Source organism: Lolium perenne, chromosome 2 (assembly GCF_019359855.2).
Source record: "Lolium perenne isolate Kyuss_39 chromosome 2, Kyuss_2.0, whole genome shotgun sequence".
Lineage (NCBI taxonomy): Eukaryota > Viridiplantae > Streptophyta > Magnoliopsida > Poales > Poaceae > Lolium > Lolium perenne.
Genome location: NC_067245.2, coordinates 29,894,731 through 29,920,696, shown reverse-complemented (window position 1 = coordinate 29,920,696; position 25,966 = coordinate 29,894,731). Strand labels below are relative to the sequence as shown.

Here is a 25,966-nt window from a genome sequence, read left to right as displayed (position 1 = left end):
GGACGCAGACGACCAAGAGCCGATCTCTGGAGTCAGTTTGGACGGCTGTGAGCGCATCGAAGCTTCAAAAAACGGGGTGAGGCTGGTCTTATCCACCGGCCTGACAGAGTAGCAAGACCAAAGTCAATTGACATACGTGGCAAGGCCGATCCCTGCGATCGGCCCCAAAAAATAAAAAGCAATGATCTCACCTCAAGCATGTCACGTAGTCGTAGTAGGGAGACTCCCTCCCGTAGTAGAGCACAACTAAGGTGTAAACCTTCATTGAGCAATGCAATCGAAAAGGAGGCCGATTCCAGCAATCGGCCCAAATTATCCTCACCATACGTTTTGCCTGTGTTCAGCATCGATCTAGCAGGCGACGGAAAGCTAGGATATGGGTTTACATCGGCTGATGAGCTAGAAGAGATTGACATTGGTCCTGGGGATAAGCCACGACCAACATTTATCAGCAAAAAGTTAGATCCGCATCTGAGGGGCCTGATGATAGCTTTGTTGAAAGAATACCCAGATTGCTTTGCCTGGGATTACACAGAGATGCCAGGGTTAGACAGGAGCATCATTGAGCATCGGCTCCCTCTTAAGAAAGGATTTCGGCCGTTCCAGCAGCGAGCACGACAGATGAAGGCCGAAATTTTAGAAGAAGTCAAGAAAGAGATCGAGAAAATGTTGAACGCCGGGTTCATCAGGCCATGCAGGTATGCTGAGTGGATTTCTAGTATCGTACCTGTAGAGAAAAAGGACGGCCGATGGCGCGTCGCCATAGATTTTCGGGATCTCAATAGAGCCACTCCAAAGGATGAGTATCCAATGCTGGTAGCAGAGACATTGATCAATGCAGCTGCTGGTCATAAGGTTTTAAGTTTCATGGATGGCAATGCCGGTTACAACCAAATTTTTATGGCTCCAGAGGATATACACAAGACTGCATTCAGAGTACCAGGTTCGGTGGGCTTGTTTGAATATGTAGTCATGACATTTGGACTGAAAAATGCCGGCGCAACATACCAAAGAGCCATGAATTACATCTTTCATGATCTAATCGGCAAGTTGGTGGAGATTTACATTGATGACGTGGTAGTCAAGTCTGTTTCAGTAGAAGGACACTTGGAGGATTTGCGACGCGTCCTGGACCGAACTAGAAAATTCGGGCTAAGAATGAATCCAAAGAAGTGTGCTTTTGGTGTAACGGCCGGTCAATTCTTGGGTTTCTTGGTTCACGAACGCGGAATTGATATCGGCCTGAAGAGTCAGGAGGCAGTGCGAACAATGAAGCCACCTACCATGAAGAAGGAACTCCAGTGTCTCATCGGCAAAATCAATTTCGTCAGAAGGTTCATCTCCAATCTGTCAAGGCGAATCGAGCCGTTCATGGGATTGGTAAAAATTAAGTCTGATGAGGAGTTTCGCTGGGGGGCAGAGCAACAGCGAGCGTTTGACGAGATTAAAGAGTATCTTACGAAGCCACCTGTGTTGGTTCCGCCTCAGCAAGACATACCATTCTATATTTACTTGTCAGTAGCTAACACTTCCATCGCCTCAGTGGTGGTGCAAGTTTATGATGGTCTGGAGAAAGTCGTTTTCTACCTCAGCAGAAGGATGTTGAATGCAGAAACTAGGTACCCTGAGATCGAGAAGTTGTGCCTCTGCCTATTTTTTACCTGCACCAAGCTTCATCACATCTTGCTGTCAGCGGAAATTGTCGTCATATGCAAATCAGATGTCATCAAACATATGTTGTCGGCTCCTGTGCTGAAAGGCCGACTCGGTAAGTGGATGTTTGCATTATCGGAATTTGATATCCGGTATCAGCCTGCGAAAGCGGTCAAGGGACAAGCGTTGGCCGATCTTATTGCTGAACGAATCAACACTGACATAGCAGCACTGTCTGTGCGAGCATGGGCCATGTTTTTCGATGGATCGGTTTGTGATGATGGTTGCGGCATCGGCATTCTACTCGTGTCACCCCGGGTGGCAACATATTCCTTCTCCATCAGGATATCTACCCCTTGCACCAACAATGTCGCTGAGTATGAAGCAATACGCAAAGGAATGGAGTTGCTATTGGAAGCCGGGGCAGAAGCAGTGGAACTTTTTGGAGACTCCAAATTGGTGATTTCCCAACTCACGGAGGAATACAGATGTGAGAGCGAGTCGCTCTTCCCATTATGGATGCAATGCCGTGAGCTGATGGCACAATTTAGGTACCTAAACTTCAATTGGATCTCGAGGTCGCAAAATACCTAGGCAAACGATCTCGCGCAGATGGCATCAGGCTACAAGGACGTAGCAGATGGAGCCGATGTTCAGGTACAGTTCCTGGAACCGGATGACTGGAGAGCCGATATCTTCAATTACTTGAAAGATTCGGCTCGGGGGGCACCTAAACGTATAAGGTACAAGGCCATGAAGTATGTCCTTATTGGGGATGACATGTTCTACAGGACTTTGGAAGGGTTACTTCTCGGATAAACCGGGACCAGCCGAGTCAAATCGGCTCTTACACGAGGTACACGAAGACGCCTGTGGAACTCACCAATCGGCTCATAAGATGAAATGGTTGATCAGGCGATCGGGGTTTTATTGGCCCACCATGCTTGAGGATTGTTTTAAGTACTATAAAGGGTGTCAAGCGTGTCAGAAGTTTGGGAGAATTCAGATGGTACCCGCATCAGCAATGAACCCCATCATCAAGCCTTGGCCATTTCGAGGTTGGGGCATGGATATGATCGGCAAAATCAATCCTCCATCGAGCAAAGGCCATGTGTGGGTTCTGGCCATTACAGATTATTTCACTAAATGGGTGGAGGCCGTCCCTATGAAGTCAGTGGCATCGAAAGATGTTATCAATTTCGTGAAGGAACATGTCATTCATAGATTCGGGATTCCCCAGACTATCACGACCGATGGAGGTTCGGTCTTTGTGTCTCACGAGATGCGAAAATTCTGCGAGGACATGGGGATTAAGTTGATCCGATCATCTCCATACTATGCTCAAGCAAATGGGCAAGCTGAAGCGTCCAACAAGAGCCTTATTAAGCTGATTAAGAGGAAAATCGACGAGCACCCTAGACGTTGGCACGAGGTATTGTCAGAGGCTTTGTGGGATTATCGCATGTCATGTCATGGATCGATAAAAACCTCGCCATACCACCTGATCTATGGACAAGAAGCCGTGTTGCCCTGGGAAATCACGGCTGGGTCGAGACGTATTACGTTTCAGAATGATTTAACAACTGAAGAATACGCAGCCCTGATGAGTGATAGCATTGAGGATCTAACGGAGCTTAGACTATGGTCGCTTGAGAAAATTAAAGAGAACAAAGCCAAGGTAGCTCGCGCATATAATAAGAAGGTGAGACCAAAGGAGTTCCACGTTGGTGATCTGGTATGGGAAACTGTATTGTCATTGGGGACTAAGGATCCAATGTATGGTAAATGGTCTCCAAATTGGCACGGGCCGTACATGGTCGGCCAAGTTTTAAAGGGTAACGCATACTTGCTCGAGGAGCTGAGCGGTGTGAAGTTCCCAGTAGCTGTCAATGGTCAACATCTCAAGAAATATTTCCCAAGTATGTGGGATGACGGACAGTGAAATATGGGGGCCGATGCATAAAATCGGCCAGTAAAAAAAAATAGTGCAAAACAACAAGACGCAAAGCACAGCCGATGCACAGACATCGACTTTAGACTAAAAAGCCGATGCGCAGCCATCGACTCTAGAGGTACAAACTGTTACAAGCAGGTCACAGGTTACCGTTTGAATTTGGGGAACTGAATCTGGCCTTATTGGCGTTTTATGGTAAAGGACCGATGCGTTGCTATCGGCTCTTTGTGCGTTGACCTACTTGGACAATCGGAAAATCAGACATGGAAGAGTTCTTCATTGATTAAAACGGTTTTTTTTTTACAATAAGAGTCGATTGCTCACAAAAGGAGGATTTGCTACCTAATGTACTACTACTAGCTCTATTCTAGTAGTCCCTAATCTAGGGGCCGGCGCCGTCACTGCCGTCGCTGCCCTCGTCGTCGCCGTCCTCGTCGCTATCGGCGCTGCTGCCGGCGATGTCTTCATCGCTACTGAAGCCGTCGGCAGGGGCTTCTTCTTCGTCTTCGTCGTCGTCGTCGTCGTCCTCCGACCATGCGCGGAAGCGCTTCGCCGGCGGGTAGTCATCGGAGGAGGTGTCGTCCTCCGCTTCATCCTCTCCGTCGTAGGAGAGGTCCTCGCCCCAGGAGAAGGCGTCGTCGTCGCTCTCTTCCTCCAACTCCCCGTCAACGAGGAACTGGAGGTTATCCTCCCCGTCAGTCGAGGATTCATCATCCTCTGACTTGACGGAGATGTTCCAATCCCTCTCGTCCCACCACAGTGGGGCGCGGGCCTCGTACGCCGCTATCGGGTCGTACTCCGGCGCCGGCTCGCTGGAGAAGGAGGATTGGAAGGAGAGACCCGAAGAGGCAGAGGAGGAGTCCATGGTTGCAGAGGAGGGTTTTTTCGATTGCTAATGTGGAACAGGAGAATGAAGAGGCGAACTGCTCGGATGAGGTTAAATAAAGGGGATATAGTGAAAGATGATTCAATGCTGTGGCAGTTTTCGAGGATGCGGTGCCAAAACTGTCAAATCGTGCAGTACAGAGAAGTTGAGAAGGCAAGGCATCATGATGGAAAGGCACTGTAGCGGTTCTGCTCTGCAACGCGCGACCCGATGAAGGAAAACAGAGTGGTTTTGGAATTATTATTGCCAAAACCAGGGGGGCATGTGTTATCACCGGATTTTAGCCAAATCAGGAGATGGGCCGTGATTGAGATGGGCTTGGAGGATATGCACATAAAGTGTTTCTGAATCGGCCTCGTGCGAGAATTTGGGCTATATTGCCCGTAATATTTGTACATTATGGTAGATCGTGTTTTAGTTTAGAATTAAGAGATAGAGTTGGTTCGTACACAGTTAGATTTATTCCAAAGATAGAAAGTCTACGGACTATAAATATGTACCTAGGGTTATTGAGAAAGGAGGACGATCACGTTCACAACAAACACAATCTAGGCGCATCGCCACCCCTTGTTTCGAGGGTTTCTTCCGGGTAAGCGTCATGCTGCCTAGATCGCATCTTGCGATCTAGACAGTATCAGTTTATTCGTTGTTTGTGTTGCTCGTACTGAAGCCTTGTTGATGGCGAGCAATACTGTTATCATAGATGTTTTGGGCTAGCATCGATACTTTTATGATATGTTTGCTTAGTTATGCTGCCCCTAAATATCTAGCTGCCTTTGCACCTATTTTAGGTGTAAGGGCAGCGTCTTGCTTGGACTTTATTTTAGTAGATCTGATCTGTTATGGTTGATCCTTGTTCTCCAAGGATTTGTTTGATATCCGCATGGTCAGGCCTTGCAAACGGGTTGAACGATCCAGTAGTGCGTGAGGTATGGTTTGCCGATCCAAGAGGGGTTGTTCCGGGAATTGACTCTGTGTTGGTTTTTAGGCCTCTTCTTGGATTAGTTTTCTGTTATCTTTCGTATCTGCCAGGCTCAACTACGTGTAGGATGTTCCAATTATGCGGTGAAAGCCCTAGACTGTTGTAGATCGATTTAACTTGGTATTGATCAAGCAGAAACCCCATGTTATCGTAGATCCAATACGAACCATGGATGAATCGGCTCTTTGAGCTGATCCACAGGGTAACCTGAGAGCCGATCGAGGCTCGGATTTAATGTTTACGTGTCTGCCATGCAGGAAATTAATCGAAGCAATCCATCACCTTCCTGACCAGGTATAGGTCAGGTGGCACACCCTCGCAATAGTCAGGACGCGTGCCGGAGCATTGCGGGCCGTCGCCCGAGGGACCAGGACCCACCAGCAGTTCTGGGAGCCTCCCGGCTCTTCGTGTTGCTCGTCGCTGCTCGCCGGTGGGTTTTGGCAGACAACACATGCGCATTACATAAACCGAATGCCATTCTCCTATAAGCAAAAGTACCAAATGGACATGTGAAAGTTCTCTTTTTCCAGGTCATCCTTATGGACAGGAATTTGAGAGAAACCTAAATAACCATCTAATAGTAAAAGTGTGAATACTTGGACAACCTTTCTAACATTTGATGTAAAGGATAATAATATTTCTTAGTGGGTTTATTTATTTTTCTATAACCAATGCATATTCTATAACCAGTAACTGTTCTTTGAGCTAGTAATTCGTTTTCATTATTAGGAACAGCAGTTATGCCTCCTTTCTTAGGCACACAATGAACATGATTAATCCACTTGCTATCAGCTAAATGATAGATAATATCTTCTTCTAAAAGTTTAATTAACTATTTCCTTACCGCTTGTTTTAGTCTTGGATGGAGACGATCTTGATAATCAACAATTGGTTTTGCATCTTCTTTATAATTATATGCACGCATAAAGCTGGGCTAGATTATACCTTTCGAATCATTAAGAGAATAACCAATGGTTACATTATGAGGGCGCATCACATCATGTTTATAGCAGTGAGTGTATGTACGTATTTGTGGGGTGGTTGCGTTGTATTGTGTTCCGCAAAAAAAATGATGCGTTGACAAAATGTGGAAACATTTTTATGGGCCGTGATTCTTAAAATCTCAACGCAGCCCACGAAGGCGACGGAGTCGTCAGACCGAGTAGAGCGAGCAGCGTGCTCTGGAAGGAGCCGGAGACCCGGTGGCACAAATAAACCTCCCGCCGCCCGCCCGCTGCGCCTTCCGCGCCGGCGACCATGTCTTCCTCCTCGCCGTCGGGGACCCCCTCCCAGGTCCTCAGCGTCCGCATCGTCTCGCTCGACTACTACATGGCGCCGCCCATCCCGGGCCTCGACTTCTCCTACAGCCCCTTCCACTGTACGCTCCTCTCCCTCCCCTTTCTCAACTTCTTCAGGCCCAACCGCTTCTCTCCGCACTGAATTCCCTCTCTATCTGGTGGCTGGCGCAGGCGAGGAGGTGGAGGAGGTGCCGGTGATCAGGATCTACGGCTCCACCCCCGCGGGGCAGAAGACTTGCCTCCACATCCACCGGGTGGGTACCAGCTTCTCCCTGGCCTAACCGTTCTTCACATTTCGCCATGTTTGTATTAGTGCTTCCTGGTTACTTGTGCTAGTATTCGAACTGGAAATTTCTGTGACAGCCTTTGTTGTTCATGGGAGTTGGGGAACTAGGTAGCATCATGTTTTTTTTTTTTTCATCTCACTAGTCACTACACATGTCTTCTTTCCTTGAAACTTATAATTATCGTGGATGAACTGAATTTCCTGTATACCCAATGTCTGTTGTATCATGTACAATAGTTGATATACTGATGTTGATTAAATACCACTCTCCTCTATTTAGTTCTGGTGACACATGGTTTCAACTAGCTTGTAACGTAACAGTCTAAAGTTGTAAATCTCCCTTTGCTATTTAGGCCATGCCGTACTTGTATGTACCTTGCCCAGAGGAGCTACTTCATAACATCAAAACAGGTAATTTGCACTTCATAAATATGTACACCTGATACAATTGCTTATGTTTCTACTCTTTCTTTTGCCATTCATTGTATGTACTCTTCTCTTGTTCTGCATGATGTCTATAATTTCATATCAGCATTGCCTGATACTTGACATTGGTCATGCATTCAATTTCTTACCAAGCAATTCTTGTGCCATGCCTCATGAATTTTGTGGGTATGAAGTTCTCATATATTTGGTAGTTACAGATTAGTACTGCAACATATAATTACACATGAAGGGTCAGATGAACCCTTAGCCTGAGTGTGGCCTGGTTAAGCCCCTCTAACCTGTTAGATTAGAATTTTCTATCGCTAAAGTGGCAGACATTGTCAAGAAAAGAACTCGATGGTCAGGAGAAATTAATATATCTTCTCTCTGTTCAATAGGGAACTCATGTATGACTGGTCTATTGAGTGATCTTGAGAAAGCTTTGCAGGTAGAGTCCACTTAGTCAGTATGTTAAACTTTCTCTTTTCGTGAGTATCATCGTTTCCCTTGCAGAATCGTGGATCAGCAAAAAAGAAGCATGTCCATGGATGTAGCCTTGTTCGAGCAAAGAAGTTGTATGGCTATCATTCATCCGAGGAGATTTTTGTGAAGATCTACCTGTATCCATTATTTTATCATTCGTAGATTCATTTCTCGTTGCTACAAATGCTTGAACATGTGTAAATCATTTGCCATTTCCTTTTCTAGTTTTATTTTGGAAATTTTAAATTGTGAACATAATTCATTTGATTGTTTCAAAACAGAAGTACTTTTACCTTTCTTGAAAACAAACTTTTACAGAATAATCATTGCCTCTTTTCTGTTTTTCCTTTTTCTGAAAATTCTCTGGCTTGATCCATACGATGATTTTTGGTTCTCAATGAATATTTGTCTACTGTTGTGTTGTCTTAAAAACTAGTCTTGATTACTGAATGCCACTCTAACTGGGCTGTTTATATATGTTACATTTATCAAGTTGTCTCTAGTAAAAGTAGAAATTGGCGCAAGATTGATATTCTACGAATTGAATGGGCTAATAGTTCACAAGCAAATGTGTTCATTTATCCATGAATCCATTCTCTATGGAACTACCTAACTGTGTTGCCTCCATATTAAAGCTTTGCATTTAGGATTATGAAGAGTTGAGGACCATGTGATTCTATGATAATGCATTACAAATTCGGGGCTTGGAGGTGGCTACATAAGACTGCACACTGGAAATCTTGAAAAAAATTATGTCGTTGTGCATTGACATTATCGCTGGGAAAATATCCCTTTGTTTATGGCTGCGACTGTGAATTGCCTCAGCCTTGCTGACAATTTAGAAGTCGTGAGAGTTCAGTGGTTTGTTGAGTCACCATAGTATTTTGTTCATATTGTATTCAAGAATAGCGTCCAATGTTTGGACAAAATGTAGTCAATTGAAATTTCTAGTGCGCCAGTTGACCTAAAAATTCTGTAGGAAGTTACGTGCATGTAATCAATTGATGCTCTGTTCTTTCATTTCCACTTGATATGCACATGGGCTCGTTTCTTCTTGAAATGCATATCTGCATTTTGTTTTCCCCCATAAGACTTTCTGCAACTGATTGCCTTGATAATCTGAAGATATTATCCTCATGAGGTTTCTCGGGCTGCAACCCACCTATTGGTATGATGCATTGATGCTCCCTTCTGCATAAGTTGCGACCTTAGTATTTCCATATTGATGGGTACATTACTACAGTTATGTCCTGATCTTTGCCCTACTAATTTTTGCAGAAGTACTTTGTTCTACTAAGAGACTTGTGATGTTTTTTTGCATCATTGCTCTCTGTTGTTCTTTTGATCTGTTTCAATTAGTTATGCATTTAACAATTACTTGACTGTACACTGTATTGGAAAATCGTACCTTTATGGGGAACAACGCTATGACAGAAGGTGTCCTGCCACCTGCCAATTCACCTGAAAGTATGCATGGTTCTTAGTGCTGCACATGGGTTTTAAAGCGTCCGCTTAGGAGATAGAGAACCCCCAGAGCCTTAGGTTTTTGCCCGCTTTAGGAGCTTAGGCGGCAGAGCGCTCCCGAGCGCTTTAGAATGCCTTACCGCTTTAAAAGCCATGGTCCTGCATGCGCTGTTTCTATCTTTCATGGTGTGAAGTGAATTCAGTTGTGTTCACCATGTTGCTATGCGCTAGTTGGACATCAGATCAGCGTTGTGCGTAAAGGCTGATTAGGTGGGGCTTAGGCATGGATGACAATCTCTCTTGCAGTATTTTTTTAATTAGTTTGAAGACACCAGTGTATTTGTGGTCTTCCACGAATCTATAACTATATTCTCAAGTGGAATCTCTTTAATGCAAACTTGTTTGGTATTCTTGCTGAGACTGATCCCAAGCTGTTCTGTTTCAGGGTGGTGCTGTTCTTGATAGAGTATTCCAGCCTTATGAATCACACATTCCATATCTTCTTCACTTTTTGGTAAGACTGATGCTTTCTTATTCCTTTTTTATAGATATCCTGAACTTCTCTGCAAGGCTATTGTGTTCCGCCTCTTTTCATCTTTTGCAGAAACATGCAATTTTAGTACATTCCTATGTGGTGGTGCCAATTTTGTTTGACACGTGTGATATATTTTGAGTGACTCAAGAGGATATTTCTATTTGATGTATATTTTAGGTCGACTATAACTTGTATGGAATGGGCCATGTACATGTCACAGACTTCAAGTTCCGCCCTCCATTGCCAGATGTTTTTTATCTTAAGAGTCTACATAGGAAGGTGACTCCGTCTGCTGAATCAGAGCACAAGGCAAGTTCTATGGAAGTATGAATTTATTTGGGCCTATATGAAATGATTTCCATCTGAATCTACACTATTTAATTTTGGGTTGTACTTTATCCATTGCTTCTACTAAAAAACTACTCCTTTCTCTTAAATTGATAGGCACATTCAGATAATGTTGAGATGAAGTATCCAACGATCTGGATATCTTCAACAGTGCCACATGCTTTAATACTGGGCGATTCTGCTACTTCACATAGCATGGGAGGAGCCAGTTCGAACTACACCAAACGACATACTTCTTTGATGCTTGAAGCTGACTCCAGAGTGGAAGGTGTGTTTGTGACATCTACCAGCTATTATTTGGTATATCCATAAATTGTGCTACAAATTTGGTTTCACCTGTAGGTATCATAAACGAGAAGCATAAGATCTACACTTCTCTTTCACAAACAACGACAGACACGAAAATGGTTCAGTCACTTTTAGCAATTTGGGAGGTATCTTTCCTGCTCTGTGTGCACATATGCTGCAAATTGTTGCTAATTGCTAAATCTCTCTAACTGCTTTGCTTAGGAACTCGAGCACTTACGATTACTGGAGGAAAAAAGACCTGCTGATATTGGTAGACCACCGAGGAATGTTGTTCTTAAAAGTTTTCTTCATGGTATTAAATATGAGAGTGCTCTAGCTATGTTGGATTCGAAAGAGGAAGGCCCCCATAAAGTTTCTGCCACTGAAGACTCTGAAAATCTAGAGAAGTGCTTTAAATCATTGACTGATATTATTGGGACTATCACATTTTCACAAAATGACAACTGCCATAATGTTGATAGTGATAATCCTGCTCAAAGAACATCTCAGTTACTCGATGAACATGAAAAGGTAGTCCTCAGATCTTATTGTTGTGTCACTTTGTAGTGTAAGCAAAGGAAAATCAGATGTGAAAGTACGAAACAACATGGAACCAGTTTTCCTAAGTCCTAACCGATAAAATGTACCTAAAATATTTGTAGGATGAATAAATGCATCTTTTGGTTGCTGATAATTGTAGCTGGCCCTCCTGGTGGCCCTAGAAGAAAAGGCTGACTAGCACCCCCTAACAAGTAATAACACCAAATGAAACCACATTAATGGTTACATTTGAGAGGGTGGAAAATAACAGTATGTCTGAAATGACATCAGTACTTCAGACAGCAGAGGATATGCGAGTCCATGGTCATTTTCTGGCCTTGCCAATCATTTCAGATATTCATTTTTGATTGACCTGAGATTTCCATATTATACTTCCTATTCGAATGTGTTTATTACTTAGTCCTATAAATGTAACGCCTCCTGTCTCTTCCTTTTGTAGCATGTCGATGCTGAAGCACTTGGGCTTTTAAGCTGGATGGCCTCCTCGCAGGCTGGAGAGGAACCGACAACTGATGATGAATTGATCAATGAAGTCATTCTGAGCCCTTTGTTTTCCAAGAGGTCTATTGAAGTTGCTTTAGAGTCTGCTCACCTGAATTTTGATAGCGCTTCTCAGCAGGAGTGCCAGGATATTCTTGATACACTTGAACCTGTGACTGGGGAAGAAGAGCTGAATGCTTCTACGTCTCACCACAGTTCTGCAATGCTCAATGATAGCACTTCATTGAGCAATACTATTCCTCAGATTGATGGGTCTTCTGATGAAAATCAGAAAGTCCCCCATGGGTATGATCAGGTTAAAATTACTAGGAAAAAAATAGGATCACCTAGTCACTCATCTAGTAAAAACAAGTTATCCAGCAAGCGTGGAGGTACTGAATTTCTCTGGGGTTCTTTGCCTCTTTCTACCAAAAAGCGGCCACATGGAAATGTTGATGGTCCTATTACCACTTCAGGCAGCACAATGCGAACTGAGAAGGAACCAAGTTCTTGCAAGAGTAAAACTGCGAAGAACTTCCATGATACTGCAGACGACGCTGACATGGAATCTTCTAGTTCAATAGGTGAACATGGCTCAGCTTGTCAATCTGTAAGGGATTTAATGAGAATGAGGAGGAGGAGGGGATCTTTTCAGCCTGAACAATTGGACTTTGGTTCTTCTGGGGCTGCAGCATGCACCATGCGTAAAGAGAGTGAAATCGTGATTTCTGGAGGTTTAGAATTGCATGATTTCACTAGTGATCTTTCAAATTCAGAAAAGCCTTATTCTGGCGGTGATTATGTACAGATGACATTTGCACGGAAGCCTCCACTGAAGAATGAAGTATGCTCTGGTTTGGAGGGTTCTTCAACGAGCATTGAGTTACCAGGTTATAATGCTACAACATAACGTCTCTTGAATATGGTAGTGTCACTTCACCTCATATGACACATATTATCTGCTATTTTTCAGCTGTTAAACTGGGATCTGTTGACCCCCTTCCGTTTTTCGATCAGACTGCTGAAGAGAATAAGGAGAATGGATCATTTCAGTACATGGGAAGTAATGAATTCCCACATGATACGTTGGGTGTTCCAACTCATTTCCAGAATGATGGATCAGTCCTATATTTGCTGACACATGCATTTTCACCACCATCTGCAATATCTGTCAGACAGTGGCTACCCCAACAAGCTTGTTCTAGTAATGTCCCTGGTATAAGCACTTTCCTGCATATACTTTTCGCTATTTAATTTACTGGTTACATTCCACACTTATTTTAGGTTACTCCAACTATGGTGGAAATGTTGCAGGTGATCAGGAAATAGAACACCATCCTACCTTTTCACCACGTGCAGAAGCTCTTGCTTTGATGGACGATTCTGCTCCAGAGAATACCACAACAACGTTCGCAGATACAGTTATCACGAAACCTGACCTATCGAACAAAGAAAATAAACAGTCGGATAATTGGCATGATTTTTCCCAGATCTCAGTTGAAGAAGAAAAACATAAGCTCACACCGCTCAGTCAAAGTGGGTTTCGTGACCCTGCTAGCACTGGTGGTGGACAACAATTGACTTTACTTAGCATAGAGGTTCTGCCAGATTCCTTTCTCTTTCGCACCACAAGAAAAATATCTTCTTTCTTTGTCCTCCTAGGAAGCAGGGTTATAATTTATTGTCTTAGATAATCTATCTTATGTGACCAACATGAATTCTCAGAAAGTTTTGACTTGCTAAGGATTACCGAGCAAGTTAGCTTGGGATACCAGGCAATGTAAAATTATCTCTTGATATTTGTTTCCACTACTCAACAGGTATTTGCAGAAAGCAGAGGGGAGCTGCGTCCTGATCCAAGGTTTGATGCCATCAATGTTGTATCGCTGGCTGTTGAGGATGACAGGGACTGTAGTGTTGAAGTTCGTGTATTTATACGTGGAAACAACGGCAGATCGCATGGGAAAAGGTTGTGTGACATAGTTTGATCTTTCATTCATTTCTTGGATTCTTTTTCATATTGAATATTTGGGTTATTGCACTAGGCATCACCGATCCCTTTTTAACAAATCCCAGTATCTATCTGAATCGTCCTCTTGTGTCCATCAAGCATCAACACCCTATATCAATTTAATTATATCGATGAAATCTGTAGAAGCCCAGCCCAGATCAATAAGTAATTAACAGCTCTAATCAGCAGAATTTATCAAATGTGACATGCCAGTTGCTGTACTACCACTTCAGTTACATACTTACGTTCTTAGTCAGTTATTGCCCCATGTCAACCCGGCCACGTGAACAACTCCCTTGGATCTCGACATGGCACATTGACTGACTACGGTGGTGATAGTGGCAACAGATGTCATATTTGGCAGGAGTATGATGATTTGTATGGCTAACTTACTGATTTTTTTTGGAGAACATACAAAAGCTCCTTCACATTTTTTTCATGATTGAAGAAACATAGATACAAGAGTTTGGGACAAAAACAGTGACCAGTGCCACCATCACACACAAAGCACACAGAACTGTACATCAACACAAAGAGAAACCTAAGCTACTTCTCTTCAAGATGCTTGCAGACCTTGGTGATAGGGTGTGCTGTTATCAATCTGTCTAAACCTAAAGTACTCACCCCAGAGGTGCTTGCATCTCTTGGTGTTAGGCCTGCTGCAATCAATGTGCCTCTGTTCTGATGACGGTAGCAACGAAAAGGAGGTTGGGTGACTCATCATTCCACACCCTGCTATTCCTTTCCTTCTACACCGACCACTATTAATGACTTGATAGAAAGATAACCGGCTTGCATGTGATGGCTCTTCATATTAATTTGATTTCTTCTATATATTCATGCTCTTGAACATAAACTGCATGCTTGAGTTTTGCTGTTCAAGAGTTGTGCCTTCATGCAATATTTTTCTTTTTAAATGCGATGATTTTAATTCCCTTTTCCTGTAATTGCAGGAACCTTGACGGAATTGTTGGTTGTGGTGTTGATGTCTTCCCTGAAGAGAGAGACCTTCTGAACCATCTTATTAGTGCAATATGTTCAATTGATCCAGATATCCTAGTTGGGTGGGAGATTCAGTTAGGATCTTTAGGATTTCTTGCAGAAAGAGCTGCTCATCTGGGTGTAGGCTTACTGAAAAGAATCTCAAGGACGCTACCTCATCAGTCAAAACATCCACCTAACAATCTAGACCATGAGTCTAGTCAGGTGCTTCCTGAAGCATCTTCTGCTGATGATGTTATTGCGGATGTCAGTGAGAATGATTGGAGTCATACCCATGCTAGCGGTGTACATGTTGGTGGGAGGATCGTACTAAACTTATGGCGTCTCATGCGTGGGGAAGTTAAGCTTAATAATTACTCTCTTGAAGCTGTGGCTGATGAAGTCCTGAGGCGAAAGGTACCATTAGTACCGAGCAAGACATTGAATCGATGGTTTGCAACAGGTCCTGGACGAGGAAGACACCGATGCATAGAATATGTTAACAGCAGAACTATGCTCAACCTTGAAATAATAAATCAACTTGACCTGGTAAATGAAATTTCTTTCATTGTGTTCTCGCTAAGGTTTAAAATAGCGCGCTATAGCATATTTTGACAGTCCACGCTAAATTTTAGTAATTTTGCTCGCTGTGACGCTATTTGTGAAATAGCATGTTATATCGCGCTAAAACATCATAAAGTTAGCTCTCTATTTTGTACAGCCTATTGGTACAAAGGTTTGAGTTTTCCTCGTAAGAAAAGAAGAAATTTCTTTTTGTTTGTTGTGGTGATGAACGTCAATCTGTTGATTCCTCATCTGAATCAGAAGATAATATTGGTAATACTGATAATTCTTCATAAATAATTTATACTATTTCGTTGCCTTGAGAAATATTGATGTTAGGCTTCTAAAAAATTGGAGAGCTGTTTTTTTATGTGATTATGTATGTATGAATCTGTCACTTTTAGACTGAAATCCTTTATTTTTAGACTATATCCCGTGTTTTTTTTTTCAAAACAGTATTTGAAATATAGCATGCTATTAGCACGATATAGCGTGCATAGCATTTGGAGGATGCCGCCGCTATTTCTTTTAGCACGCTATTTTAAACCTTGTTCTCACTAGTACATCATGAACATATGTTACTTGTGAGCTCCGTTGGTATTTCCATGTAAGATGTTTTATCAACTGGACAACCTGTCCTTTTGGTTTTATACCTGTTATAATTTAGTTAGCCACAACAAGGTTAGTGAAACTGACATGTCGTGAGCAAGTAACTAGTAAGTAGTAACTGATGTATTTTCTGCTAACTGAGTAGAAATTTGCTCTTATTTTTGCCTGATTATTCCATGCAGGTCAATCGGACATCTGAACTTGCTCGTGTGTTTGGTATTGACTTCTTCTCCGTTCTTTCACGAGGGTCTCAGTTCCGTGTCGAGTCTATGCTATTGAGGTTGGCTCATACACAGAACTACCTTGCAATTTCCCCAGGAAACCAACAGGTGCAATTATTTGTCCCTTAGCAAATTTAGTTTCTCTATTTCTGCTTAGATATGCTCTATACTTCTATAGCTGCTCATCAGCCTTTGCCTAGTAAAACCAATTCTCAAACACAAATGCAAGAAAAGCAGCTTCTTGTTCATTTGACAGTTCTACTGACAGGCATAAATTCACATGGGTTCTTAGTGCCAAAGAGGCAAAAACACACATTTTGTCCGCAGGAATCAAAGAAGTTGCATCATGTACATAGCCAGGGAAAAGGCTGTGACAGGCTTAAGATTAGATGGGAATGTTCTTTTAATCCATCAGACAATAGAATTTTCTGGTTTTAGAATTAGAGGCGGCTTCACATGCACTAGAAATGAGATATATTATTCTAAAAAGAGAGATTTTTTTTGCTAACCCTAACTCAGTTGAGTGGGATTTGGGGGAATCGGTAGGGCGACCCAGGAACAAAGTGGCGCCTGGACTCATCTTACAACCGAACTCAAAAGTCAAAACTAGGATTGGATTTCATGCCGAGTTGGCTTACTTTCTGATTTTTAGACCATTGGCTTACTTTTGGATCACTGCTAAAATGTTTTTTGATATTATTACCTAAAATAACTGTTCTCCAGTGCTACTTCACAGGTTGCTACTCAGCCAGCGATGGAATGCTTGCCACTTGTAATGGAGCCAGAATCAGCTTTCTACTCTGACCCAGTTCTTGTATTGGATTTTCAATCCCTTTATCCTTCTATGATAATAGCATATAATTTATGTTATTCTACATGCTTGGGTAAAGTTTTCCCGTCAAAGTCCAGTGTACTTGGTGTCAGCTCGTATTCAGCAGATGCACAAACAATTGCTGATCTGAAAAATCAGCTGCTCCTTACTCCAAACGGGGTCTTGTTTGTGCAACCTGAGGTAATTATCATGTTTGCTCTCGGGCATTGCAAATTTTCTTGTATCTCACCCGTATTTAATACTTTTCCTAATGATGTTCGATTAAGTGCCACCAGCTGATAGGCAATACCACAATACCCACCACATATAGTTCTCATACCTACAGATGACTTCTGTTATGGTTGATAGTTGATAGGTGGATTCATGGGATTGTCCCTTGCTGCCATGTCAGCTGATACTTGATATATTCTTGAAAACATTGCTTAATGCAATAATAATGCATTGTCTATCCACCATGAAATTCTTCATTTTTTCTTGCGCACACCTTGCTGTTTTTTTTCGAGAAAACGCAAAGGAATCTTTTCGTTTCATATCATTGAAAAGATAGAAGTTGTTACACGCCTCCTAAGAGGTACACCTTACGGTTTTAAGTCCTGGACAATGAGCATCTTGCACTGGACTGACCTTTTGAACACTTTATATGGCATTCTGCAGGTCAGGAAAGGTGTAGTACCTCGTCTTCTGGAGGAAATACTGTCAACCAGAATTATGGTGAAGCAAGCAATGAAAAAGGTAGCTCCATCTCAGAAAGTTCTGCAGAAGGTATTTACTTTTCACTTTTTCGAACATTTTACACAAGCCCTAAATTCCTTGGTTATTGTGATTAAGTATAATATGATATGATATAACTTTTACTAAAAAAATATGGGTAAATGTACAATACTTTATGGTGCAGTAGATATTTCGATCGCTGTTGGGTAAAAGAACTGTTCTTATCTTCCTTTTTGTTATATAATGGATAATTTATTTATTTCCCAGATACTCAATGCTCGGCAACTTGCTCTGAAGCTGATAGCTAATGTAACATACGGTTACACAGCTGCTGGATTCAGTGGTCGTATGCCCTGTGCAGAACTTGCTGACAGCATTGTTCAATGTGGGCGTAGAACGCTTGAAACAGCAATATCATTTGTTAATCAGCATCCTTTGTGGAATGCTAGGGTTGTATATGGTGACACTGACAGGTATTTTTGTGCATTTCTCGTGATATTTTTCCTTGAACTATACAAAATGATCTACAAGGCCAATTGTTTCTGCTGCAGTCTTTTTGTTCTTCTAAAAGGGCGATCTAGGGAAGAAGCATTCAGAATAGGGAAGGAGATTGCCTCTTTAGTAACTGCAATTAATCCAGATCCAGTCACATTGAAGTTTGAAAAAGTTTATCATCCCTGTTTTCTTCTTACAAAGAAGAGATATGTTGGCTATAGCTATGAAAGTCCTGAACAGAATGAGCCAATCTTTGATGCGAAGGGGATTGAGACAGTGCGGAGAGATACTTGCCCGGCTGTTGCGAAGATGTTAGAACGATCCCTTAGAATAATGTTTGAAGAACAGGACTTGGTCAAAGTAAGGCGTCTTTCTTACTCTCCTTTATGAGGATGATTCTCTTTTCATTATCACCTTTTGGTCTTTAGCAGTATCAGGCGTATAGCTTAATGGCCTTTTATTCTTACAGGTTAAATCGTATTTGGAGCGTCAATGGACACGGATATTATCAGGAAAAGTTTCTATTCAGGACTTTGTTTTTGCAAAGGAGGTTCGTCTAGGTACTTACAGTGCAAGGGCTTCCTCACTGCCACCCGCAGCAATTGTTGCAACAAAAGCGATGCTGTCTGATCCTAGGGCAGAACCACGTTATGCAGAGAGAGTGCCCTATGTTGTTATCCATGGGGAACCAGGGGCTCGTCTTGTTGATATGGTCATTGATCCTTATGGCCTATTAGAAGTTGGATCTCCTTACAGATTAAATGAATTATATTACATTACCAAACAGATTATCCCTGCACTACAGCGTGTCTTTGGGCTCCTAGGTGCTGATCTGAATAAGTGGTTTAATGAGATGCCTCGTCCCATACGACCAACACTTGCTAAACGCCAGTCCACTTCTGGTCACAGTGCATATTCCAGTGGTGGCAGTTTCATCCGATTAGGACTGAATAAGAAAGCGTCCACCAAAGGAAGCAGGATAGATACCTACTACATGTCGAGCCATTGTGCTATTTGTGGTGATATAATTCAAGGATCAGACACTTTTTGCAACAACTGTTTGAAAAGTGAAGCTGTTGTTGCAAGTGTAGTAGCTGGCAGGACTTCAAAATTGGAGCGAGAAATCCAACATCTTGCTGCTGTGAGTTTTTTTAGTTACTGGGATACTTTTATGTACTTCAATTCTACACTGGGAAATGAACCATTGCATGGGATATTTCAAAATTCACGATTCATGTCGTTTTTGTGTAACATGAATTGAGCATTAGAAATACTGAAATTCTAGCCTTAATGTACTTAATCACTATTGAAGTGCAGCAGTCCTTTAATATAATATTTTTGCCCATAAATAGATAGCCTTTACTTACGTTGTTTCAGATAAGCTGATATCTAACTTTTGAACGCCGTCCAGATATGTGGTCACTGCGGAGGAGCGGACTGGATTGTTGAAAGTGGGGTCAAATGCATTTCGCTTGCATGCCCCGTGTTCTATGAGCGCCGGAAGATTCAGAGGGAGTTAAGAGTTGTCTCAGAATCTGCTGGAGAAGCTGGATACTATCCATTCTGTTGTGCCGAGCTATTCTGAATTTGCATTTTTGTTGTTCATATCATGTATATTGTACATCTGTAAAATGTACAATCAGACTGTAATTATTCTGTTGTAACTTGTAACATTGTATTTGTACCAGTGTGCAAAGCATAGGAGAATAATGTGTAATGACAGAAAAGCCTTATTTGAGAGGACATGTAAAAGCTATTTATTGATTGATGCTTCCGTCTTTATCACCCTCCCGTGCTTTCTATGAAATCTGATGGTCATGATGATGGTGTCCATGGTATGAACTGGAGTATTATCTGCGGAAAAGATCATGGCATCACTGGTATGGTTGTGCAAATTTTTGCCATATCATGTGATTTCTTTCTGACTTATGCTGTTAAGCTTATTCGTGACGAGGTGAACAAGGATCAGAGCCTGGAGAAATTTAGATAGACGCATGATGCACCAGCAAAAAAGTGTGGCCAACTGCCACTGATGAGCATCTGGGTGGAACACACAGAAAACTGAAATGAGTTCATTTCAATTCCGTGTTGACCAACGAGTTTGATTCTGACATAAGGTTACATTATTTTCAGTTCCACACAGTTCTTTACAGGGTACACTGCATGAACATTGCAGTGACAAGGCCAACTTGACGTTCCAAGGATGCCCTCTTGCTTATTCCTAGAACTGTGGACCGTTATCTACAGAGCGGATTGGAACAGCATCTCAGCCAACTCCTGCATAGGGAGAAGGGCAAGAGAAGGTCAGAAGCAATCATCAGCGTGAAGATATTTGCATCGGTCTGCGAAGACCATATGTCTACTGTCTAGATATATTATTCCATTTACCTGTTTGCCTGATGGAACAGTTGGTTCACCCCACTCCAAGACCTTCTTTTCTAGTGTTTCAAAGTCTCCTTTCCCAGCCTATTTGAAACAATAACCAGTGTCACCATACCAATTCAATCCTTCGAGAAAAAAAAAATTCCAAATTTGCTAAATTTTGTACCTCAATCATGGCGCCAATCTCACTATCGAAGCTCTGGTAGCGCTTGCGGACAAGCTCATCCAAGGAACCATCCTACCATTAGAAAACACAATGCTTAGGTAAAATGCATACGAGAGCTTCTACCAGCTCATAATGTTTCAGTTACCTCAATCAGCTTGGCAACATTGCGAAGGCCACGGGCCATTGTGTCCATCCCTGAGATATGAGCAATAAACATGTCCTCAACATCAGTACTCTCCCTCCGCCTGTAACCATAAAACAATTCCGTGTCAGCCAATTTTATATTGAACCAAAGCACAATTCATGGAACACCAACAATAGTGGGAACTGACAGTTTCGCGTCGAAGTTGAAGCCACCAGGTGCAAGTCCACCCTGTAATCAATACCAAATAAAAGCAACTTATGAGTAAAAGATGGTAACCAGACATGGTAGTATTTATGTAACATTGAATTCAGCAGAAGTAAATTAATTCCACTCACATTCTTAACTACACTTGACATAACCAAAGTAGCCTCTGAAATATCTGTAAGAAACTCATCTGTGTCCCAACCTGCCCATATGTAAGAATTGAAAATGTTACTAGGCCTGTAAGAGGAATTTCAGAGAGTTGCATGGCAATTATATGAACTAGACAGTAGACACACATACCAACTTGTGGATCACCAGTGTTTGCATCAATGTTTCCAAGAAGGTCGTTAATGCGTGCAGTCTCAAGCTCATGATGACAGCTGATGGACACCAATTTTTAGATGCAGCTCATGATGACAGAAGATGTTATGATTGGATTCAGGCAAGCAAGAAACTAACCTGTGCCCAGACAGAGTAGCATGGTTGCACTCAACATTTATCTTGAATTCTCCTGTATCATCATGCCAGTTAGAAACAAAACGTTTTAAGATGACCTCAGGAAACATGATTAAACACATAAGCTTTCCTATGCATAAAATTATTGCAAATAAACACATAAACATACCGAAAACAGGAATGGTCGTACTAAATGATTTTTTTACACATTACAAATATTACCTGTCAGACCATACTTCTGTAGGAAAGAGAATGTAGTTGCAACATCCCAGTCATACCTGCCAGCGAAAAACATATATTAGAGTTTCCAGTCCTGTGAACATATTCCTGATATTTTTTCCAAACAACAAACATACTGATGCTTTGTTGGTTCTTGTGGTTTAGGCTCAATCAACAATATTCCTGAAAAAAGGAGATTCAGACACTCAAATACTATCTTAATCTTAAATTATAATAAAGCATAATTTTGAACTATTTACTGCCAATTCGGGAGATTGTGAACATGAATATCATATATAGCACTGTAAAGCAATTACCATTAAACCCGATCTTCTTCTTGTGGTCAACAGCAGCTTGAAGAAAGTTAGCCTGGATGGCAAAAGAACAAATTGGTAAATCTAGGAAAACTGTACAACTACAAAAACTAGAAATACAAACAAAAAATCAGCAAAATATGTCATGGGCTCATGGCACATACCAAATGTTCAAGTTCTCTCTTCATATCTGTATTGAGAAGAGTCTGGTAACCCTCTCTTCCACCCCAGAATACATAGTTTTCACCACCCAGGTAGTGAGTAACCTTTGAGGGGATAAAAGTCAAGTTAACACTTAACCAGAAGGAAGGCTTCTAATGATATTCATAGACAACTCACCTCCAAAGCTTTCTTCACTTGAGCAGCAGCATAAGCATACACTTTGACCTCTGGGCTGCAGCATATGTGAAGACCTCTCTTAATTCAACTTTTCAAGTCATACCTCAAATTCAGAATGCAATGAAATTATAGCACCTACCTAGTAGCAGCTCCATGCATGTAACGCGGATGCATGAATAGCTGTGCAGTCCCCCACAGAGGCTTTATATTGGTCTCATCCTACATGAAGTTCAGAGTATTTGAGCAAAGAGCATAAACAAAATGCAGCATGGTACACCTAAATGTTGAAACATTTTAAGGTTGTAGAGATGTAACCTGGAGTTGCTTTGCCAGCTCAACTATCTCATCTAAGTTAGCATTTGTTTCCTGCAATGTGAACAAAAGGACTCTTAGGAAAAAGCTGAGAATACTGGCCTTCCATGCTAGGGCCTAGGGGCCACGGTAGTCACATTACAGTAACACATTTTTTTGAAATATATTGCAGTGACCATGGTTCAAAAAAGCGTACGCCTAGGTACGCTTAAGCGCGCTTAAGCGCTGAGCGGTTGCCTTCCGCTTCGCTTTTGGTCTAAGCGTTCGATTAAGCGAGACAGGGAATCTGGTCGTATTTTGTGCTAGAATCTCCTCTATGCGAGTGTTGGTGTGTTGCCTATGTTGCTCTGCTCCTTGCTCGATGCATTGATGCTATGTTAATTTGATTAGGTCTTGCTTAGCTGCTTGCTACTCCAGTACTGCTTAGCTGCTAGTTTGTGTTTATTACATTGTTTGCTTAGCTGCCTGTTTGTGTTTGTTACATTGTTTGCTTAGCTGCTTGTGTGTATAAGAAAATTGGAGCAAAACCGAGGCTAACCAAGGTATTAATTCTCGTATTCCTCAGAAATGTAGCATACATGCTTAGGATACAAATTTACAGCATATTATAGGGTTATATGTGCCCATCTTGACTTCCTCTTTCATGTTGTTTCATGTTCGTACGATTTTAGCATGAGCGCTTAAGCGGTGCTTAAGCTCGCTTAAGCAACATTTCCTCTAAGCAGTGCCTCACCGCTCGCTTAGCGCCTAGCGCTTTTTTGAACCTTGGCAGTGACACACTGAGATGTCATCATTAAATAGAAGTCATGTACTGGAATAAAGTTCACCCTGAAGCATAGAAAACTATTTGCTGTTGCTTGTGAATTATGATCAGTTCAGACATATTATGTACTTATAGCCCTAATAGGTGTAACAGAATACTACATAGTGGTCCAAAGTAAATTGTTCTTTTAGTCAGGATAAGTATAAACTAACTGTAAGACAAGAGAGATCAGATTCCTTGTGTTACAAACATAGTCACATACTCCTGTTAAAAGACCATAATCGAACTCTCAGTTGACCAACTCCAAGTTGCCACTTGCAACTTGAGGGATGATTTCCAAGATAGCTAAACCATTGAGATAAAATCATACCGCGAGCGTTTTGCCATCAGGGGCGATGTCCCTATCATGGAAGCACCACCTGTCAACTCCAAGCTTCTCCATGAACTCGAAGTGAGCTTTCACTGAAATAGAAATCCAAAAATAAGCTGTTGATTCCAGCAAATGTGCAATTTCATAACGCTCTGGTCCTTAACACAAGATGAGGTAATTATATATCATACTTCTCCTCTTGGCCATGGCCAAGGAATTGGTGCCATCCTCCCAAGGCCAAGCCTTTGTAGCGGCACCAAAAGGATCTCCTCCAGTACCACGGAAAGTGTGCCAAAACGCCACGCTGAACCGCAGCCAATCCTATAGCAAGAAAAATATATATAACCCGGCTGTATATAGCACATAATGCAAAAGCAAATTAACAGGATCTATCAGAAAGGGCATAGTTCACAAATCGTACTTTCATTTTCTTGCCGAGAATCACTTCCTCCGCGTTGTACCACTTGTAAGCAAGCGGTTTCTTGCTGGTTGGACCCTGCAGCGCAATTGTTCAAGGGTAAATGTTGAACACGGAGGAACCTGTTAACGGCATGATGTACATGTTCAAGGCTCTGAGCTTCCATGGCCTCACCTCATACTTGATTTTGGAAATGCCCGGGAAGAACTCGCCCTCCCAATCGTCAGCAGCGCCACCGCCGCACTTGGCTTCGAGGTCGGCTGGGCAGGTCTCCTGCGCAGCGATCTGGAAGAAGTAGCACAATCAGTACAAGGGTCACATCGCTTATATATCATCCAGAGGCCGACCACAGAGTTACCAATCGCTTACCACAGCGTAGATGCACAGAGATGACGCCACCAGCAAGACTAGGAGCTTTGCGCCCTTCATACTGGAAAATCTTGCGACTGCAACAATGAAAATACATGGACCGGTTATACGAGGATCCGATCCGTAGGTAACAAAATGTAAAAAATTCCCATTCGCAGGCCGTGAACAGCACAGCAGCTTGTGTCAGTAAGAACACCGGACCTAGACTAGAGTGGAGGACTGACTGAATCCCCAACTAGCGTTCCACAATAAATCGATTTCAGCCTACTACTACTGTACTAGTATCCGCGACAAACTGAACGGATCGTTCAGGAAAGAAACTTCTGGTAAGATTTGATCACAGCGAGCGGAGTGACGACGCCGCCGGGGGATCTCCACCTGGAGCTCACCGCGCCGGCTAGTGGGGGAGCGGAAGAAGTGGAAGCGAAGAGGCGGAGAAGAAGGGGCTCACCGCGGCGGCCGCCGGAGAAGAGGTAACCAGCTCCGCGATCCGCGCGGGGGGTTAAGCGGCCTGCGGATAGGGATTAGGGAGACTGAAGAAGTTTTTCTTCCACGCTCGTGTGTAGTGTCAGACCACTGCCTCTCCCCGGTCTCATTTATACTACAGTACTTCTGACCTTCTGTGTTGGTGACGTCATAAATCTTGATACCATAAATCTTAGTATTATCCATATCCAGAACGACAAAGGATCAAAGTTTTTTTTTTTTTTGCGGGATGGGATAGGAGTATGTTATCCGGAAAGCAGCATACCAAACTTGCGTATACCTCGGGGCTATGCCGTCTGTTGCGGCATTTTTGTTACTACTACTTATTTTACTAGTACTCCGTAGTACATTATTTTTTACATTTTATTGGCGCCTGCTTTCTCTGGTGATAAGTCTGCGACGTATGGTCTTTGAGAATGGGCTCGCAGCCTAACAAAGATGCTCAGCCTACTAACTAGCCAGTATAGCTCCGAGAGTGTGATGTTTTACCAAGAAAAGAAAAGAAAAAAACGAAGCGTGTGTGCATTGGAGTTGTATCTCATCTGAGTTATTGGCTCACGGGATGTACCCTCCTTCAGTGTTGTCATTCATGGGCACAGCTAGAGCTCACAGACGCCATATCTCATCCTGTTGATCCGTAGACAGTAAAACATTGCTGCGGGCGAGATATTCGGGATTGGCCTATGGCACACGCGAAACCAAAGTTCTTCTTTCGTTTTCGAAAGTCGAATATCTTTGGTCAAAATTATAAAAGGATGTGTTAATATCATTAAATTTATATAATATATGAAAGTATACTGTATGATGATTCTAACATAACAAAATTAGTGTGGTTAGGTGTTGATGTATTTTTCTAGATATTTGTTCCCCTTTTTTACTCCCTCTATTTCAAAATAGGATGCCTATAATATTTGAATAAAGTCTTAAAGTTTGGCTAACTATATACAAAAAAGTG

The 25,966-nt window shown here is 42.3% G+C and overlaps 2 protein-coding genes across 4 annotated transcripts; one reads left to right on the top strand and one right to left on the bottom strand.

Annotated features, from left to right (window-relative positions):
* The first annotated feature begins 6,664 nt into the window (after positions 1-6,664).
* LOC127331655 (DNA polymerase zeta catalytic subunit) lies at positions 6,665-19,853 on the top strand. Of its 3 annotated transcripts, XM_051357830.2 has the most exons (23): positions 6,665-6,853; positions 6,945-7,027; positions 7,413-7,470; positions 7,884-7,933; positions 7,999-8,105; positions 9,094-9,136; positions 9,878-9,946; positions 10,145-10,276; positions 10,412-10,583; positions 10,658-10,749; positions 10,826-11,134; positions 11,604-12,534; positions 12,618-12,860; positions 12,959-13,242; positions 13,465-13,613; positions 14,609-15,185; positions 15,992-16,138; positions 16,767-17,042; positions 17,517-17,624; positions 17,841-18,046; positions 18,125-18,428; positions 18,538-19,209; positions 19,480-19,853. In XM_051357830.2, exons 1-23 carry the CDS (start codon positions 6,733-6,735, stop codon positions 19,651-19,653), a joined length of 5,307 nt encoding a protein of 1,768 aa, XP_051213790.1. In that variant the 5' UTR covers positions 6,665-6,732; the 3' UTR covers positions 19,654-19,853. The 3 variants fall into 3 exon arrangements, with proteins under 3 accessions (XP_051213790.1, XP_051213791.1, XP_051213792.1); XM_051357831.1 differs by lacking the exons at positions 6,665-6,853; positions 6,945-7,027; positions 7,413-7,470; positions 7,884-7,933; positions 7,999-8,105 and having other exon boundaries at positions 9,133-9,210; XM_051357832.2 differs by lacking the exons at positions 6,665-6,853; positions 6,945-7,027; positions 7,413-7,470; ... (2 more) ...; positions 9,094-9,136; positions 9,878-9,946 and having other exon boundaries at positions 10,152-10,276; positions 10,422-10,583.
* A 271-nt stretch (positions 19,854-20,124) lies between these two features.
* On the bottom strand, positions 20,125-25,131 carry LOC127331656 (xylose isomerase). Its single transcript, XM_051357833.2, has 21 exons — positions 24,977-25,131; positions 24,526-24,602; positions 24,331-24,441; positions 24,160-24,234; positions 23,930-24,059; positions 23,739-23,830; positions 22,609-22,659; positions 22,433-22,512; positions 22,294-22,348; positions 22,119-22,220; positions 21,958-22,009; positions 21,778-21,823; positions 21,644-21,699; positions 21,425-21,476; positions 21,266-21,345; positions 21,097-21,167; positions 20,949-20,989; positions 20,762-20,861; positions 20,617-20,688; positions 20,457-20,534; positions 20,125-20,345 (listed from the first exon to the last, which is right to left on the bottom strand). The coding sequence occupies exons 2-21, from the start codon at positions 24,583-24,585 to the stop codon at positions 20,310-20,312; spliced, it is 1,440 nt and encodes a 479-aa protein (XP_051213793.1). The 5' UTR covers positions 24,586-24,602; positions 24,977-25,131; the 3' UTR covers positions 20,125-20,309.
* Positions 25,132-25,966: the final 835 nt, after the last annotated feature.